The sequence below is a fragment of the Fukomys damarensis genome, unplaced genomic scaffold (genome assembly GCF_012274545.1).
Source record: "Fukomys damarensis isolate Sample0158 unplaced genomic scaffold, DMR_v1.0_HiC HiC_scaffold_22, whole genome shotgun sequence".
NCBI lineage: Eukaryota > Metazoa > Chordata > Mammalia > Rodentia > Bathyergidae > Fukomys > Fukomys damarensis.
In genome coordinates this window covers 10551689-10571347 of record NW_022900934.1, presented here as the reverse complement: position 1 = coordinate 10571347, position 19659 = coordinate 10551689, and the positions used below count along the sequence as shown (strand labels likewise).

The 19659-nt window shown below is 41.2% G+C and overlaps 2 protein-coding genes, 1 long non-coding RNA gene and 1 other non-coding gene across 5 annotated transcripts in view; 2 read left to right on the top strand and 2 right to left on the bottom strand.

The window, feature by feature from the left end:
* The window catches only part of Dpm1 (dolichyl-phosphate mannosyltransferase subunit 1, catalytic), a 23656-nt gene extending 17714 nt beyond the window's left edge, over positions 1 to 5942 (bottom strand). For both annotated transcript variants that reach the window (XR_002025162.2, XM_010618212.3), the window contains exons 1-2: positions 5747 to 5942; positions 3396 to 3495 (exon numbers count right to left, since the gene is read on the bottom strand). Coding sequence is in view for 1 of the 2 variants with exons in the window: in XM_010618212.3 (XP_010616514.1) it covers positions 3396 to 3495; positions 5747 to 5907 (261 nt within the window). In the remaining variant the exon portion in view is untranslated. The remainder of the gene's footprint in view (positions 1 to 3395; positions 3496 to 5746) is intronic.
* LOC109117857 lies at positions 5731 to 19659 on the top strand. Its single transcript, XR_002025163.1, has 3 exons — positions 5731 to 5809; positions 18807 to 19043; positions 19189 to 19659. It is a non-coding gene; the product is annotated as an uncharacterized LOC109117857 (long non-coding RNA).
* On the top strand, positions 5981 to 7911 carry Mocs3 (molybdenum cofactor synthesis 3). The gene has a single exon (XM_010618213.3). The coding sequence runs from the start codon at positions 6226 to 6228 to the stop codon at positions 7612 to 7614; it is 1389 nt and encodes a 462-aa protein (XP_010616515.1). The 5' UTR covers positions 5981 to 6225; the 3' UTR covers positions 7615 to 7911.
* Positions 13136 to 13239, bottom strand: LOC117287271. The gene has a single exon (XR_004518505.1). It is a non-coding gene; the product is annotated as a U6 spliceosomal RNA (small nuclear RNA).

Sequence of the window (19659 nt, the reverse complement as noted above, 5' to 3'; positions counted from 1 at the left end):
CTTCCATCAAAGAAATTGGGAAAAAAATGCAACAGAAAATATTCCCAGTTATATAATTATGTTTGAAACGATATATATGCAATTTAACAACCCACTTTATTATCAAAGGTTTCAAAGTTTGAGGATTACAAGCTTATTGCCAGATGAGGGTTCAGAAAAATTATCAATTTATACTAAGATCAATGGTACCATGTACCTGTTTTACCATACTCTCAAACACGTTGGGTTACAAAGAAGAAAATAAAATAAATCTTCAGGTAGGAAAGACCAACTGTACTCTTTTTCTACTTTGTAATTCCTACCAGTGAGGTGTAATTATTTCTCATGTTTGGTGGCCATTTATAGTTCTTATTTTAGAAATTATTTGTATGGTTAGGGTACTGATCTTGTTATTATATAGGTGGGGGGGTATTTTGGGATAAAAGTTTATTATTTTTACATAATTATATCTGGCAAACTTATATGTGTTTTAAAAATAGTAAACATGTATTAATTACATTTTATTAGACCTTAAAAACACTGAATTACAAAATAATGCTGAAAAATGAGTAAGTTTTGAGGATCCAATGTATATCACGGGGACACCAGCTACTAGTATTATACTTCCTATCTGACTTTGTAAAGAACACATCTCAAGTGTCCCCATTACACTTATTTGTGCACATGCAACATACATAGAAGGGGGCAACCTCTGAAGTGCTGGATGTATTCATTAACCTGACTGAGGTAATCATTGCACAGTGTATGCATAAATCACCACGTTATACATTTTATTCATGTACAATTTTGCCGATTAGGTCTCAAAGGTGGAAAAATGTAGAATATAGATGACCTTCTCTCATCTCACACTGGAGGACACAACCACATTTTAAAAAAGCATCCACATTCCTGCTGAAGACCATTACAGTCTTAGATCTTTCTGGTCAGTAAGTAATGCTAATAGTTTAGGATAATGTGCTCCCCATTTTTCTGTGGTCCCACCATTGCTGCTTATGAGCTAGCAATGTAACCCCAGATGACTTTAACTTCTTGCCTCAGTTTCCTCAGCAAAGAATTTTCAAAAATTTCTCTTCCTTGGCTTACCCCCAACCCCTTGGCTTTTTTTTTTTTTTTCAAATAAGCATTTCAGTCAGTTTGAGAGGCTAGTTGACAAAACCATCTGTGATACACATTTGAGGTTTTCCAAGATGGTTTTTGTTTTGGGTATCGGGGGTCAAACTCGGGACCTTGGGCTTGTGAGGCAGGTGGCAGAACCACTGAGCTAAATCCCCGGCCCTCCAAGATGGCTTTGATAGTTACTGAATGAGTGATTTTGATGGGGGTCTTGCTATGTTGCCCAGGTTGGTTTGGAACTCATGAACTAGAGATCCTCCTACCTCAGACTTCCAGATTATCTGGGATTGTATGCCTGCTACTGACTGCCTCTCGTACAAGTGATTTAATGGATATAAAAGGATGAATGAATAGGGAATTTGGTCTGGCACTGCAGGGAAATCATGACAGTGAATGCAATTTTCCTCATTATTTTTAATTTTATTATGTTGACAGAAAAAAAGGAGACTATTTGAGGCAAATGTTATTTAAGAATTTGCAAGGTTGGGCCAGGGATTTAGCTCAGCGGTGCCACTGCTTGCCTCCCAAGCGCAAGCTCCTGAGTTCGATCCCCAGTACCAAAAAATCAAAACAAAAACAGAATTTGAAAGGTCAACTTAGTAGGCAGTCCCAATCACTTCTTGGCCTTTAGGCTAAGATCAAGTGTAGGAGGCAGTCCCTAAATTCAATGAACCACACCCTCCAAGGGTGAGGTTTTCGACAAAGTATTCAAAAATGTCATAATGATGTTCTAGTTTAAACGGTACCATTTAACCCAAAGCCTAGAGCTTCTAAAAGAAAAGTTGGGGAACGGCTGGCCAAAAATATGAACCTAGCATTATGTAAAGTTTCTGCTGAGAAACTAAAATGTATCACCTTTTTACCTCCTTTTGTATTATTCTCTTTTAGATTTTCAGAGAGGTTTGAAGTTTGCCAGACCTGTGAGTGAAATCATCAGTAATACAGACTCACAGATTCTAGAGTGCATAGGTGCAAGTCAGCGGTAAGGTTCCTGCCTTGCATGCACCACCAGATCCTGGGTTCAATCCCCTGCAAGAGGGGAGAGGCGGAAGGAAGTCTTATACATTTCCCTTAAACTATTCCCCACTAACCAAATCTCCTACAATTAACCTTAGCCTCCAAGTGAACAGCAGCTGTAGAAACTATTTGGGATTAATCAAAAATATGCAGACCTGAGCATGGGATTTAGCTTATTTGGTGCCACCACCTGCCTCACAAGCACAAGGACCTAAATTCGATCCCTGGTACCAAAAAACAAAAAAGAATATGTAGACGTGGTGACTGCTTTATTTTTTAAAAAATAATGATTATTTATTACTTTTTAAGATACAAATATCAGTATGTTTCCCTAAACGATTACTGCTAGAGAAGTAAGAATTATTCTCTACTGGGGGAAAAGGGACAATTTCATTCCCTAGAGGACAGATGACAAGATGCTGATACATTTTTGGTTGCCAGGTAGAAAGGAGGGCTGCTAACAGTATCTAATAGGTAGAGGCCATAGATGCTGCTATACAACATACCATACACAAGAAAGCTCCTTCACATCAAGGAATAACCAGCAACAGCACTGAGACTGACTTATAATAAACCATAATTTATAAATAAATACCTAATGCTCAGAATGTGGTTTCCAGTTAAAAATGTTTTTAATTACATGCCTCTGGTCCAAAAATTATCCAAAGGAGAACACACATTTTTAAATACAAACTAGTAATCAAAAATAAAATTTATAAAGTTGTTATAAGGCAAATTCTGTATCTGCCTAAGTTAACTCATAGAAAAACAACAGATTTCAAGGTACAGTGGAAAACCTATGAAGTTGAGCATTCAGAAACTCAACCTCCCCCAATAAAACTGTTCCACAGATAAAAATTAAGATTCAAGTACTCTAAAAAGACTTTCACGTTCCACATGAAAACAATCATCTTTTCCGCCTACAAGTTCTGAGCTGTAGGCAATCTTCTCCATTGAAAGTATAAGACAGAAAGGGAGCCAAAAGAGCATGCACCAATCACGGCCACTTGTCAATTAAGTGTCTTGCTTTACTTTTGCCATTTAAGAAAACTTATCTGCAGACTCAGTCATAAAAACAGTTCATCTAAAGGCTCTTTTGCTGTAAAATTATCATGGATCCAACATGCCAAAGATATGTAAAACTGAAAGCATAATGAAAAAGTATTTAAATTCTAAGCACATAAATTGTTCTTTGTTTAGTTTCGAGGCAAACACATTGCATCTCATATGCACAATTCATGACAGAAAAATGTTCACATACTTACAATTTTGTCTGATCCATAGATCTTTTCCAATTGTTCAGCAACATCCCTTGTTCCATCTGGGCTTCCATCATCTATGATTATGATTTCATAGTTGAACCCACTAAAATTAAAAATAAAATGGTATTACTGTTTGGAGACAGCATTTCAAGTTTTAAAATAGGTTAAAAATTATTCATATTCAGCAGCGAATGTGTAGATTTACTACCATATTAGCCACTAAGGGAAACTTCAATTACCAAATGTCAAAGACATAGTACTTTATTTTTTAAACCTAGTATGGTGCTAAAACATGCTATTGATACACTGAAAATTTTTCACTTAGAAAACATACTTTCAAATGGAAAGAAAATTGTAGTTTATATATATGACACACTATACCCCATAAAATTGTATATGCCTACTCTGAAAATGAAAGTGTGAAACCAAGTCTTAGTCTCACAAAGTATTTCAAAAATATTTTAAATGGCAACTCTAAGTGAACCTGAGTAATTATCCTTTTTAATTTAATACTAACAAATAATAATCAGGAATAAATTGGACAATTTCACTCTTAAAAACAGTTTAGAGTGGTGTCACAATCTTTAAAGCCCTATTGTAAATAGCTGGAACCATTAACCCATGACCAAACTTAAAATAAATAAAAAAATAAAATAAAAAGCATAGTAGAATTTTAAGAGATTTTACTGTGATTCAGAACCAACATCTATTACTTTTCAATGATTCATGATAATTTCTATTCTAAAAACAAGCCAACAGACCATTTGGTTGACCAATACTGCATAAAGGTATATATGATCACTGTCACATTTTCTTCTATTCACCTTTACCTCTCTTTAAGACATTAGGAAAGTTAAGGGGAAAGAAAGGGAGACAACACGGTTTCCTCTTGATCGTGGTTTTAAAAGAGAGAGGCAAGGAAACCAACCAAAAATTACATTCTGTTAAAGGCTTTATAAAAGGACTCAGTAAATTTTGAAGAAACAAAACCCCAATTTTCTATCTTCCAAGAACAGATACAACTTCAGCTCCCCACTGTGCCTTAACTCAGGGAACAGAACTTTAATCTGCCAAAATGCTAGAATGTTGACTAGGAAAGGGGTATTTCATAAACAAAATAGTCATTTATAAGGAAAATTATTTTCCTCTGCCTTTACAAGGCAGCCAAATCACCTATGGTGTGACAGCTGAAATAAACTGAGCTGACATGAAGTAACTGCATCTGAAAAAAGCAGTTTCCTTTACTAATTCATTTTGATATTCAAAAGTCTATTCAGAAACCATTAAAGATAAATTGCATTATACAGAAAGAAAGAATAAAGAAAAAAATCGTAAAATCAGAATACAAACCCAGAACGAGATGGTTACTATCTCTAATTTGGAAACAACTTGCAGAATCAAAGGAAAAGAGCAACTAAATGAAAAAAAGACATTAATTAAAACTTTGAAGGGACATATATATTCAGAAAGTTATTCAATGTCTAATCAAAACAGTAATGGTTTCCACCAATAAATTTTGCCAACACTGCAAGTCTAACAATTCTCAGGTTGCCATAATATTCACTTATTAAAGGCAAAATCACTGCAGTACATGGCAAGCATTTTTGTTAGAAAATGTGATGCAAAGTCGTTATTCCATTTACAAAGCAAAAGCCAAACAAAACACTGTTTTATTGTCTGTATTTACTGACGTGATCAGGCTGAATACCACAGCCTTATGGAATGTTACCTTTCAAAATAATTTGCTCTTCGTGTGTTAATAGCGTAAAAATCTTCAAAGGTTTTTACAGCATCATCCCATTTGTTTAAAACAGGTTACTCCCAGCTATTTGGATTTTTTGATTAAAAAAACCCAAACTGCACAACACTTTCAAATTCAAAATTCCTTTTTAACAACCACACCAAACACCCAAAGTGATGAGCGAATGATGATGCCCTTCTCTCTCCTTTCCAGACAGGTTATCCAGCCCAGCAGTGGTTCCCTAACCCCACATACAAAAACCTCAAGCTTACATAAGCAAGCCCAGGGCGCTGGGGCGGGGAGTAATCACGCTCGCTTAGGCACCCGGCACCGGCGTCTCAACCAGCTAAGAGTGAGGCCGGGTACTCACCTCGGAGGGGGGGGTGTCTAAGAAAAAGGCGGGGGAGGACGAATTCATAACAAAGATAAATGAGAATCTCACAAAACCCAAGAGCAGGAATGAGAACCCAGCACCCGAGAAGCCCAACACGTAGGCGCCTTCGCTCTCCTCGCGGCTTCCTGCGTGAGCCGTCTCGCGCAGCCAACCGCCGAAACCCTGGCGGGGGAGGCCAGCTCATCTCTTGTACTCGAGGAGAGCGGCCGGGGGCGCTACCTCTCAGAGAAGCTTTTCACCAGCAGCCACACGATGAGCGGCAAGTTCTCTCGCTCGTTGTAGGTTGGTAAAAGCACCGAATACTTGTTCTGGTACGGGGAGGGCCGCTGCGGCTCCCGCCGAGACCGGGTAGGCGTACGACCCGCTTCCTTAGAGGCCATGGCGGAACTGCGTGAGGTGCCGGAGGCGGAAATACATAAGACCGGCCTGGACCGTACCAAATACGGAGAAAAGGGGGTGGTCTGTGTGATTGCGTTCTACTCTTCTTCGGAATCTGTATGCGCCTGCTTACAGAATCTGTCTATAGTTCAGTTGTAACTTCTCAGGATACATGGATCTTTTTAAGTTGAACTGGAAGTTCATCTAGGAAATAACTTTCTATTAATCCCCTTTATCAAGCCATTAAATTTACTCCAACGCTTTCAGAAGGGAAGCCGGAAGCGGAAGTCATTTCGTGACACTTTCCGGGAGGAGTCAGCATGGCTACCCGGGAAGAGGTACTTGCCTTGCGAGCTGCAATTGCCCAGCGTGAGGAGGAGCTGAATTCCCTGAAGCAGAGGCTTGCGGCGGCTCTTTTGGCGGAGCAAGAACTGGAGCCAGAGCGACGAGTTCCTGTGTCGCCGCTGCCGCCGAAGGCCGCCTTGTCCCGAGACGAGATTCTGCGCTATAGCCGGCAGCTAGTGCTGCCAGAGCTGGGTGTACAAGGACAGCTACGCCTGGCTGCCGCCTCTGTCCTAATCGTGGGCTGCGGCGGGCTCGGCTGCCCGCTGGCTCAGTACTTGGCAGCAGCCGGCGTGGGCCGCCTTGGCCTTGTGGACTACGACGTCATAGAGTTGAGCAACCTAGCCCGCCAAGTGCTGCATGATGAAGCACTGGCTGGCCAGGCCAAAGCCTTTTCGGCCGCCGCCTCTCTGCGCCGCCTCAATTCGGAAGTAGAGTGCGTGCCGTATGCCCAGGCCCTGACTCCAGCCACTGCGCTAGACCTCGTCCGCCACTATGACGTGGTGGCTGACTGCTCCGACAATGTCCCCACTCGCTATCTGGTTAACGACGCCTGTGTGCTGGCCGGCCGACCTCTTGTGTCGGCCAGCGCCCTGCGTTTCGAGGGCCAGATTACAGTCTACCACTATGACGACGGGCCTTGCTATCGCTGCATATTTCCCCAGCCACCGCCGGCGGAGACCGTGACTAATTGCGCAGATGGCGGGGTGCTCGGTGTCGTAACTGGCGTCCTGGGCTGCCTGCAGGCTCTGGAAGTGCTGAAGATCGCTGCGGGCCTGGGTCCCTCTTACAGTGGAAGCCTGCTGCTCTTCGACGCCCTCAGAGGGCATTTCCGCACTATTCAGCTGCGGAGGCGCAGGCCTGACTGTGTGGCTTGTGGGGAGAGGCCCACTGTGGCCGATCTGCAGGACTATGAGGCCTTCTGTGGTTCCTCGGCTACCGATAAGTGCCGCTCTTTGCAGTTGCTGAGCCCAGAGGAGCGGATTTCTGTCACTGACTATAAGCGACTTCTCGATTCTGGGGCACCCCACTTGTTGCTGGATGTCAGGCCTCAAGTGGAGGTGGACATCTGTCGTTTACCTCATGCTCTGCACATCCCTTTGAAGCATTTGGAACGGAAGGATGGGGAGAGCCTGAAACTCTTAAGAGAAGCAATCCAGGGAGAGAATCCAGGAAGGGAATCGCTGGAGGGGGCTGCAGTCTCTGTTTATGTTATTTGCAAACTGGGAAATGATTCCCAGAAAGCTGTGAGAATCCTGCAGTCCTTAACAGCAGCACAACAGTTAGGTCCTTTAACAGTTCAGGATGTTGTAGGGGGTCTCATGGCTTGGGCTGCCAAAATCGATGAGACATTTCCACGGTACTGAGGTGACTGGTACAGTCTGTGGACTGTTGTAATATCTCAGATATATTTATTTGCATTTTTTCAATACCGTAAAGATCTTGGGATTCCACAATACATGGGATCTTACAAAGAATTTTTTGATTGTAATGTATCAGAGGACTTCCTAATTAATGGATCAAAATAGAGTTTTTGAGAACCATCTTGTGCTTTCACTTCTTAGATGATCTTGGAAATGCAAGACAGATTGTGAAAGGATTTTATATTTTAAACTGCACATCATTTATCTCCTTATTTATTTTATTGAGATGGTCTCACTATGTAGTTCATGCTGGCCTTGAACTCACCATGTAGCTCAGACTGGCTTCCAACTCATGCAATCCTGTCTCAGCCTCCCGACTGTTGCAATTATAGATATGTGCCACCAGGCCTAGCCTTTATCTGTTGTCTTTAATTTCCGCTTTTCCCAGTCATAAAGCTCTCCAAATTGTCCATTTTTTACCTGAAACTAAGATGTAATAGATTTAATCTTACCAAATAGATGACAGATCATATGCTCAGGGTCAGTTTACTGTTTAGTAAAGCGTTCTCTGGTTCTTATTTTGTCTACAAAATGTTTCATATGTAAAATGTTTTGGTGATCTAGGAAGTGGTTATTCTATTAGATATTTTGAATTAATATGAATGTGAAATCCTTACAGTTCAGCAAAATAGAGGAAACTGCCTTTGTGGTCTGGTTTCCCTTGTAAGTTACTAATATTTAAATTCCATCTCGTACAAATACATTTTCTAAAGTATGTTATTTAACAATCGAATTCAAAGTTGGAATAGTCATTGCTTTTAACTGAAACATTGTAACTCATTCTTTGAGCAGATAAGCTTAAAAATGTGCTGTGCTCTTTCTTCTCTGTTCTGAAGCTGGAGCAGGTCTGTTAGGAGGCCCTTTCCCAAGGCATTATGGAAATGAAGCCTTGGCGTGAGAGCAAAAGTGACTGACTTATGTCTTTCCTTCATTATTCTAGGGAAAGCTGGTTGTGGTGTATACTGGAAGCAAGTAGACCTGACTCCCATTTCAGAAGTTTCAGTCCATGTTTGTCAGGCTTAAACACAGAAACAGCATGGTGGAAAGATCTGAGCAGAGGAAAGCTGCTGTGTCCTGGTGACCAGCTAGCAGAGAAAGGAGGTAGGGAGGGAGGGCGTCCTTTCCAGGTAATCCTCCAGTGACCCACCTTGCTATTAGCAGGCTCCGCCTCCCAACTGCACACAAAGCTGCTGATCTCAGCAGAGGATGAATCTACCCATGAGTACAGCACCCCACAACCCCTCCCCCGTGTCCCAACCACATCCAACACATGAGATTTGGGAGGACATTCCAAATCTAAAGCTCAGAAACTCATATTTTGAAGATTGATATCTTCAATGTAGGCCATTGTAATTCCTTCTAACCTGGTTGTCTTGAGTCCAGGTTACAGAAGCTGACCAGATGATCAAGTGAGAAAGAGTTTTGTTAAAGTGGTCGATGTTTTTGAGACTTTGTGGGGGCTAACTCGGTATCCTAGGAGTGATGCCCAAAACATGCACAAACCAGACTTATGAGAACACTGCTTTGCTGCCCCACAAAACACTACAACTGCTCACAATTTAGGATATACACAGTTTACTATAAAGTCTTGTGTATCAACACTGACTGGCTTCTAATCTTTAGTTCAATTATTTACAATTTAAAAACAATAAATTGTGACTTAGTTGTTTCTGTCTCAACATCATTTTTGAGCAGCTTGCAGAACATAAGCAGAGGAAAAGGTTATGTCCTAAAATTTCCCCTCTTGATAACTTCATTGAAAAGCTGGCAGAGAAGGGTGATATGGTTATTATTATTATTGATGGTAGTAGTAGTAGTAGTAGTAGTAGTAGTAGTACTGGGGATCAAACTTGGGCCTTTGCACTTGTGAGGCAGGCGGCAGAACCGCTGAGCCAAACCACCAGCCCATGGTCATTTTTAATTACAGTACTTTCAGATGAGGGAGATCTTAAATGAATTAAAATTTAACAGAAAGTTTAGGTGAGTTTAGATAGTTGACAAAACTTGTGAGCAAGACCTGTGTTGTAAGAGCAAACGGATGTGGTGCTTTTATAATTTTGACTTCAGTGCCAGCTGAGGCGGACTGTCTGACCTGCCCAACAGCTCTGATCCCACCTTTTCCCTCACTGGCAGGGCTCCAAATGGGAGACACTCCTTTCTGCCATTCAAATAGATTCTGGATCTGACCGCTTCTCACTGTCACCAGGCTTATTGTACCTTTTACTCCACTAATCATCTCTGTGAAGTTTAGAGCTTTTGAGAAATTGCACACGAAGCATATTAATTGGACCATTGAGTGCCAAGTGAACTCTAGACCTTCCGTCTTCACAAGATAACAAAAGAGGTGCCTTTACACTGAAAGAGCTATCACCTCAAGACGTTTTTGGTAATTATAGATGCTCCCTCCATAGTTTTGAGAGTGGTAGAGGAAGATGGGACTTGTAGATTCTAAGTTTCTCTGATGACAAAACAGTAGTTAACAGCTTAAAAGGGCTTTGCAAATTCATTAATAGTATGGTGAGGCAAGTACTGTCATGGAGGTGCCCGGCAGGGACCACGGTGAGGAGAGTACACCTGTGTAACACTGCTGCACAGTTGAAGCCCACTTGGCCTTGCAGGAGGTGGCTACAGTGTTGCTGAGATTTTCAATCCTTTAAGAATACCTGGGGTCAGGTGTACACTTCAGTGGTAAAGGGAGTGCTTAGCATGCATGAGACCCTGAGCTCCATGCCCAGGACTAAATCAAACTCATTAAAACCAAATATTGGAGTTTTTTCCCCCTTTTTACTTTCTATGGTGTTGGATGTGAAACCAGGGCCTCATGTATAATGGATAAGCACTCTACCACTGAGCTACATCCCCTGCACACATACCCTAATTTTTCAAGGTTGAGAACACATTTAAAGCTTTCTAAATGAATTACCAAATGAACACACTTGTTAAGCTGAGTATAACCTTTAAATCTAAATAGAAAAAGGCAAATGAAAATCTTGAGTTGGGTCTTTTTAAATCTGGTGGACATGGAGACAGCTGAATATGGGGTGGGGGAAAGTAAAACTACTTAAACAATTTAACACCTGTACTTTAATATGTAATTTAAATTTTAGATTTAAAATTGTTTTTAATTTGTAACTATAGGCTAATCAGCTCAGCCAATGAAAGTTATGACAAAAAGGTGTTTCTTGCTGAATCATTTTTGTGTCATTTAGTGTGTATATTTACTATCATTTAAAATGATTTGAGAGTGGTAGTTTCAAAAGACTAAAACAATTAGAATAGAGATGCTGCCCGCACTATCCTTGAATGTTATTATTATTTTTTTGCTCTTCTCAGCATTTTGATGAATTGGTGATTGTAATTTTGTGGAAAAATGTACGTGCATAATATATAATCTGAAAGAAAATGGTTGATAGAAATGAGTTTACAAATGATACTTTTGGAAATTTGTACCTGTAGTATCTCAGGCTGAATTTTTTTTTCAAATCTTATATTTTTTTTCATACCAGGGTCCAACTCAGGCTTGAGTTTGCCAGGTAGGTGCTGTACCACTGAGCTATATTCCCGGTCCTAATTTTTTTTTTTTTTTTGAGACAGCATCTCACTCTGTAATTTAGGGTAAACTTGAACCCACTTTGTAGCCCAGGCTGGCCTCAAACTCATGGCAGTCCTCCTGCTTCAGCCTCCCCCGTGCTAGAATTACCAGTGTGCATCACCGTGACTAGCTCTCAGGCAGAATTGAACCCATAAATTAACCCCTGATAACAAAAGGAGAAAAAGCAGCAAGTGAATTAAGTCTTAAAAATACCAAAACGGTAGATGATTCATAATGATTTTCTAAAAAAGATTTTGTTATTATTATTATTTTTGGTACTGGGGATCACACTCAGGACCTTGGTGCTTGTGAGGCAGCTGGTGGCATCACTGAGCTAAATCCCTGGTCCAATTTTTTTGTTTGCTTTTTTGAGACAGCGTCTCACTATGTAGTTGAGGCTGACCTGGAACTCACTATGTAGCCCAGGCTGGTCTCAAACTCACAGCAGTCCTCCTGTCTCAGCCTCCCAAGCTGGGATTACAGGTGTGCACCACCACGCCTGGCAATTTTTTGTTTTTTTTAAACATTATGCTGGGAATGGGACCAGTGCTCATTCAATGCTACTACCAAGCCCCACCCTGGGCTCCCTGTTATCTTTTTAAACATTTACTTCTAGTTTTAAAAAGCAAACTATGTTCTCAAAATATCAATATTGTATAACATTATGATCATATGTTTAGTTTTAAAATATGCTTAGGTTTTTAAAAGTAATTCATGCTCAGGGTAAAATTTTCAACAGTTCAGATGTGTACCTCCTAAATGTTATGCAGTGTCCTGGACAGAAGCCTGAGACAGAAGGAAATCAGTGAAGAAACATCCTAATAAAGTCTGTTTGTTATAGTGCATGGTGCTCATGTCTTGGTTTTGATAAATGCACTATAGATTTGTAAGATGTTTAACAGAATGTATGGGACTATGAGTATATGGAAACTTCACCTTTGAAACTCAAAACAATTTGAAAATAAGTTTAAAAATAAATAATAATATGCACAGTAAGTGGAAGTCTCCCATCTCATAGTCTTCAGCCTTTCCAGGTTCTTCCTCAGAGTCTTTTGTAACATTCTTGTTATGTTCTTATACATACATATTTTCACATATACTTTGCTTTTTGATATGGGCATCTCGCTATGTTCCTCAGGCTGCCCCCTGAGCTCCTGGGTTCCCACCTCAGACCCCTGAGTAGCTAGGACTACAGGCTTACACTTTGTAGAATTTACATGGTACCATTTCATTTACATTGTTCCTATAGCTTGCTTTGAAGAATGTAGCTTGAATTGGCCACTGTTTCATTTGACCTCACTTTATGTAGATTCACCCCCCTTTTTAACCGCCCTTTAGGATGTCATTGTATACATGCTGTGTAGTTTCCTTAACCAGATCCTCATCACTAGACACTTAGGATCCTTACAGTCTTTGCTATTTGTAACAATGCTTGAAACAAGAGTTTAACATTTGTATCTTTGTATAAGCATTAACATGTAACAAAGTGCTTACCATGTCAGAGTACATCCACCTTTAATTTTTTCCCCACCAAGTTTATTGGTGCTTTTTAGGTATACAGTACAGTTACAGTCATCATTGGGATCTTGTACCTTTACATGATGTATCTTGGTTCTTATTTTTCCCCCATACACCTGCCCTCCCTTCACGCCCTCCACTCTTCCCTAATGACAAAGACTGTTTTTGTTTTTTCCTTTTCCCCTATTTTTTCTTTCCCTTCTTTCCTTTCCCCTACCTTTCCTACTTCCCCTACTCCTTTAGACCTTTTCTTCCTAATTCACATGGCCAATTATGTAATCTGAACCTCATTTTCACTTTCAGTTTTTCACACCAGAGAAACTGTTCAGTATTTACACGTGTGTCCTATTTATTAAAAATAAGGACTGCTTGACAGACTTGTGTGTCATCCTTGCACAGGGGCCACACATCTCTCTGTATCGTTCCATTTTTAGTATATGCGCTGCCAATGTGAGCACTCCACCTTTAATTTTTAATTAATTTCAGCAGTGTCAAGTTTCTCCTCAAAGAAGATGTATTAATATATACCACTATACTTAGGAAGGGTTATTCCCACCCTTTGCTTCAGTCTGAGAAGAAAGAGGGTGCTGCAAAGACCTCCACCCAGGACAGTTCCTCCTCTCAAGACCTCTTCCCTCCTTCCCTGAAGTGTCCTGGCCTCCTAGGCCCCTCTTCTGATATCCTGGGGGAAGGTGAGAGCAGGCCCGGGGAGGATGTCACGCTGAGGACCCATGGTGTCTACCAAGAAGATAGAAATGCTGACAACAGCTGACTCCCAGAAACTGCTACACCCACTGAATACTCTGTTGGAACAGGGGGCTAGTGTCTTCTGAAGGTCTATGGCTTGAGACTAATGGAATCTGCACATGACAGTGTCCTCTGAATGAATGCAAGACTAAGGGACTTTGAAGGAAAAGATCTTAGTCTAATCCAGTTATTTGGCTTTGGCACAGACATTTTATTGAGCTCTGAATTCACTGGTCAGATTCCTGTTGAAAGTGCAGCCCAAGCATCTTGGAGGTGTTGGACTGGGCTGCTTTTATTTGACTGTAAAATCAATAGAAGATGAAGGAAATGTCCCATTGGCTACTGACTTGATCTGAATAAGTAAGAGGTTCAGACGTGATGAGAATGGAAAAGACTGTATTGGAGGTGTTGGATTGCATTGAAACTGCCTTTCAGTTTCTACAACTCTATTCTCACTCATTCAAGAGAACTTGCCCTTTGAAAGGAAAAATAGCCTAAATTTTGAAAGACTAAGGCATGTCACTGCAGGATCACATTTTCTAAAGCAAAGCCTTCTGAATTGGTCTTATCTATCACTGCATTGGAGATCCAGGCACAGAAGTGTGTAGAGTTAACAGGAGTAGAATGTCTTCAGAAACATTCCAAGATAAATGGCAGAGATCTGACTTTCTGGCAAGAGCTTATATTCAAGTATTAACTGAATATTCATCAAACAAGTGTTTCAAACCAAAAGCGGATTATTTCTGGGTGTCCTGCACAGTACCTGAAGCATAGTTACCATAGAATAACTCATCTTCCAACAATTCCTGAGACAGTCCCTTAACTGGTAAATTTGGTTCTTATTCTCTGTGTAGAGAAAATTGTATAATTTTCTTCTACATCTAAAGTATTGAAATCTTATCTTCAAAATAAACCAACTGGAATTGGGATAGCAAAAGGGAAAAAACGACATCACCAATTTATATATCAGGTAAACACCCTAAGGAGAGGAGTTATCCAGTGTGTTAACCATTTCATTAAATTAGCAGCTTAGAAAACAACATCCTTTTTAATAACTTGTATTTTTAAAGTAGCCCTGAAGCAGTATGTTTTATCTAGCCCCAAACTCTAGCTTATTTAAAGTTATAACAGGACCAAAAGTTTGATCCATATGTGAACTAATTTCAGACTGTTAGTTTATAAGCAGAATTGTTATGAACTTGGATATTGTACTTAAAGAAAAGCTAATACAGAGCAGATGATCTCTGTTGGGTTTCTAAAAATTGCCAGTATGTCTCAACATACTGTTATAGCAATTAGAGAGAACCTCCACCCCCACCCCCACCCCATACTGGGGATCGAACTCAGGACCTTGAGCGTGCAAGGTAGGTGGGGTGCCACTGAGCTAAATCTCCGGCCCTGCTATAGCAGTCAGAGTATTGGAAAATAATTATATTCATAAAAGTGTAAATTCAGTCATGCATATATTCTATATGTTCTTGCCATCTAGATTTATTAACTTACAGTAATGTTTTATCTTTTCCTACTCAATACTAAATGTTAACATTTAACACATCTACATATGATTATGAAACTTAGGTACGAAAAATTTACTTTTAACAGCTAGTAATATTTAGACAAACTTTTGACAAGTGGGGGTTTTTGTTTTTTACCTAAATAGCATTATTGCAGCAACAGAAAAAAAATTTTGAAGCCTTTCTCCACAATCCTGAACTATGGATTCCATGATGTTATAATGGATTTAAATTATGAAGCCTCAAAACATCACAAGGAGATGTTCTCCAACTTGGGGATACTGCCTAAGTAATACAATGTTGCAGTGAGATTGTTTAGATTTGAATTCATCTGTAAAGCTAAAGGCATAAATGTGAAACATTCAATCCAAGCCAAAAAGGTGAACTGTGAATCTTCATTTCTAACATTACTTTTTTATATTGGATCAATATATATTATACTTAGATAATATCGAATATGGTAACACTCTTAATTTAAATTTGAAATTATGAGGTTTACATCAAAATGAACATTTCACAAGTACTTCCCCCCCCGCCATTTGGTACGGGGTTTGAACTTGGGACCTTGCACTTGCAAGGCAGGTGGTGGCACCACTGAGCTACATCCCTAGCCCTGTGTGCCCTTGATTGTGTGTGTAGGCAGGCATGTGTGTTACATGTACATGCATATGACTAAGAGGACTTACAAAAGGAAAAAACAGCAAACCGTCATTCTTAAGGCATTTACAGAAAGCCCATTATGTGTCAGGCACTGCTTGGGTTCTGAGAATGCAAGATAATTGGGGTATAAGCCTTGCAGGTGCTTTCAACTCATCTTAGGCCTTTATATATGTAATTTAGAGTCCTTTCCCATCCAAATTATTTATTTTTTGCACCAGGAACCAAACTCTGGTCCTTGTGCTTGTGAGGCAGGCGGCAGAACCACTGAGCTACATCCCCGGCCCCCACCTACATTATTTAGTCTTTCAACAGTTCTGCATGATACAGAGAATGGTCTCTTGTTCATAGCTCCCCTTACATGTCCTTACCCAAAATAGATTTCCATAACATAGCTTAGTGTGGACAGGGAGTCTTTTCCTTGAGGTGGAATCCTGACGGTAGTGACCTCAGGCTCTCCTGTCCCCTGTGTAGCATTTTAGGAAAGATTATATTGTACTTAGCTATTCCTACGTATTTTATGTGCTCTGATAATTTTCAGAAAACCTTCTTCGGAGCCCCAGTGGGATGTTGTGAGCACATGGATTTCCTCTGTAATGAGGCTTGTACTGTGACTGCCCGTAGCTGGTGGTCTCCTACTGGGGTCAGAGTCACTTCAGTGCCGTCTTTTGTCTTTGTTGCAGTATGTGGTGGGACGCCAGTGCCATTAGCAGAGCACAGGTATTCCTGACACATATTCTGCATTTCCAATGAACATTTTGCTTATGAATTTAAGGCTGTCTGTGTACTTATACGCATGCTGTATAAATCACGTATGTGCTTGACATGCAGTGTCATGGCCGAGTTTCCCGATTTAAAAGCAAACATGTCACGGGATCTCTTTTTCTTGATTGAATTTCTAAAACCCAGCTGCATGGGGGCAATAACTGCAGCACTTAAAACATTTGGAGGTCCAAGACAATTGTGGAGTTTTTGTATCGGAGACTCACACATGTGACATGAAAAGGAAATACAAAGGCGTAAGAGTAGTGTAGGGTGGGAAAGGAGGGCCATGCAGTTAGATGTACATTGTAACAGACCCCGGGCTGCTGTTTGGTGGTGAATTTGCAGTTACTATTACATGACTAAAGACATTAAGGAGAAGCAGGTCATGAGTGACTAATGATGTTATACATCATTGTGTGCCCTCAAAATCCAAAAACGGTGAATAAGGTAAAAATACAAAGGTCTCTTATTTGACCAACTTGAAAACTAATCTATTGGGCCAAGATTATGCATTTGATATAGTAGATTGCTAATAGACAAGAACCATTTAATGATTGACACCATAGTCTCATTCACAGCATTTCCAATGAGAGAGAAGGAAAGCACTCTTTTTGATTTCTCTCCAGAAGGCTTGCCTTTATTTTTGCTCTTCCAGAGTTATACACAGGGACTCTTTGGAGCATTTAGTTAAAGAGTTTTCTAGAAAGGCTCTTAGGACTATTTAATTGACAGCTACTGTATCTCTTATCCTCATTCCCATTGCTCTGTAGAGAAATATTTCCCCATGTGCGTAGCCTGGTAATCCCAACCTAACACAAAAGTCCAAGCTTGCTTCTACGTCATTAGAACTTGTGTGCTCATAAACAGAGGACGTGCAGTGGCAATGGTTTAGGTCATGGCAAAGAAACAGGATGGATTCATTCAAGATTGATTCATTCATTCAAGAAATATTTAATGGAGCCATGGAGGCATAGGGGTGCATGTCTGTGATCCAAGCACTCTGAGAAGCTGAGGCAGGAAGATGGCAAATTAGAGCCTCGCCTGAACAACTTAGTGACTCAGTAAGTCCCTGCCTCAAAATAGAAAACAGAAAAAAGCAGGGTATATGTCTCAGTGGGAGGTTTAATCCCCGGCACTACTCCCCCGCCAAAGGCATTAAGGATAGCACGCACTGGTCAGATAAACAGACAGACTTGACTCGGGCTGCACAAGCCCACATCCTAGTACAGGAGAAATGATGGATAATCCAATAGGCGGTTGTAACATGGGATTCCACGGAAAGGAATTATGGCTGGGGCAGAGCCCAGGAAAGATTCCATTTAAACCAAGAAGCCTGAAAGAGGAGGTAGCAGGAGCCATGAAATGAGTTAGGGAAAGGGCATTCAAGACAATGGGAAGAGCAAAGCATCTGAGGCTGGAAGAACCCTGACCTGGAAAACACAAGAGAAACCACGTAAGGGTGGAGGAAAGTTGGTGAGAGGGAGAAGAAGGCAGGGACTGGTTCACACCAAACGTGGTGAGCCAGGGTGAGGAGTCTGGATTGTGTTCTAAGGGTAATGAAAAGTCACAACGGGTGCATCCGTGTGTTTTCTGTTACTGTAACAAAAACCAGAGGTTCACCTCTTTTATCAAGAGACTTATGTAGGTCAGTTCTGGAGGGTCAAAGGCCTAACACTGGCATCATTTTAGCTCTGGTGAGGACCTCATGGTAAGATGGCAACACATCCGAGGAGAAACGCATTTGAGAAGAGAGATCACCGGGAGAAACAAGAAGCCGGAGCACAGGGAGGCTCCAGGTCATTCTTGAGAAACTAACTCAGGGCATAAGTAGTACCTTCATCACTTCCAGGGTCAGCACCCCCAGTGACCTTTCGCTGGGGTCCACCGCTGCATATAGCCACCTTGTGGACCACACTTCTAACATTTGAAATCTTGGGTGCAAACCACAGGTAACTGGTGATGGTGATGGCATGTATGGGTTTCTTTTTGCTGCCATAGCAAATTTTCACAAATGTATTGTCTTGAAATCCAGATTTATTATCTTGCAGTACTGGAAGTCAGAAGTCTTAAGATCCAAGTGTCACTACAGGTGCAGTTTTTCTGAGCTCTAGTGGACAATCCTTCCCTTGCCTTTCCAGCTCCAGACCTAGGGGCTGCCTGCATCCCTTGGCTTTTGGCCCCCTTCTCCATCATAGACAATAACGTAGCAATTTCAGCTTCGTCCACTCAGCCAGGCAGCTCCCTCCCTTCCAGCCACCCCAACTCTGTAACTCGTCTCTGTCCTGCTTCCAGCACCACAGCATTGCCCTGAACACTGATCTTTTTCTCTTCCCCTTGTACAGATCCCCGTGGTTTCACTGCGCCCACCTGGATAACCCAAAGACACTTTTCCTTTCTCAATATGTGCAACTGAATCCCACCTGCAAAGTCTCAATCTACCATGGACAGTAACACAGTCACAGGCGCCAGAGATTTGGACGTGATATTTTTGGGGGCTGTTACCCTGCTGATACCCGAGGATGAGGGTAGGGCAGTAGAAGAAAAGTGAAAAGTAGACAGAATGGAGATGCATCTTGGAGGTAGGTCCCTGAAGGGCTAAGGGAGGGAGAGGAAGGAGGAAGGATGAAAGGATGACTCAGGGTTTGGCTTGGGTGACTGGATGGGCTGGCTGGAAATGCGTGGAGGAATAGAACAGCAAATGAGAAATGAACCTTTCCTCTTCAGTGTACTGGATCCCATTGCTGATACGATTAGGAGATAACAGAGAAACGCCAATCGAGAGGTGCCAAGCCCATTCCTTAAAGAGGATCATGCAGACTCCTGAGGCCACAAGCGATCTCCTCCCCAGAGCCATCCCACTCCACAGTGTGTATTCTTGTATTCCTACAGATGGGGCCAGCCACTCTGCACACTGAACCCCAAAGTAATGCTCAGACTGCCGACAGTAACCTGAGGGAGTGATTAATGGTTCCTAAAATTGGAGACTATTAAAAAAACAAAAATTCTATACAGCAAGGTACAAAAATCCTAACTACACCAATCGATTAATTTTCCCAAGTGCACACAGTTCAATCATCAACTCCTTCCCAGACCGAAAAACAGAATGTCAGGGGATGTGGGAGCCACCCCCTTCTCCTGGGAGGCCCTGTAAGCTCTGAACATGGGGTTGAATGAAGGCTGCTAGAACAGAAATGA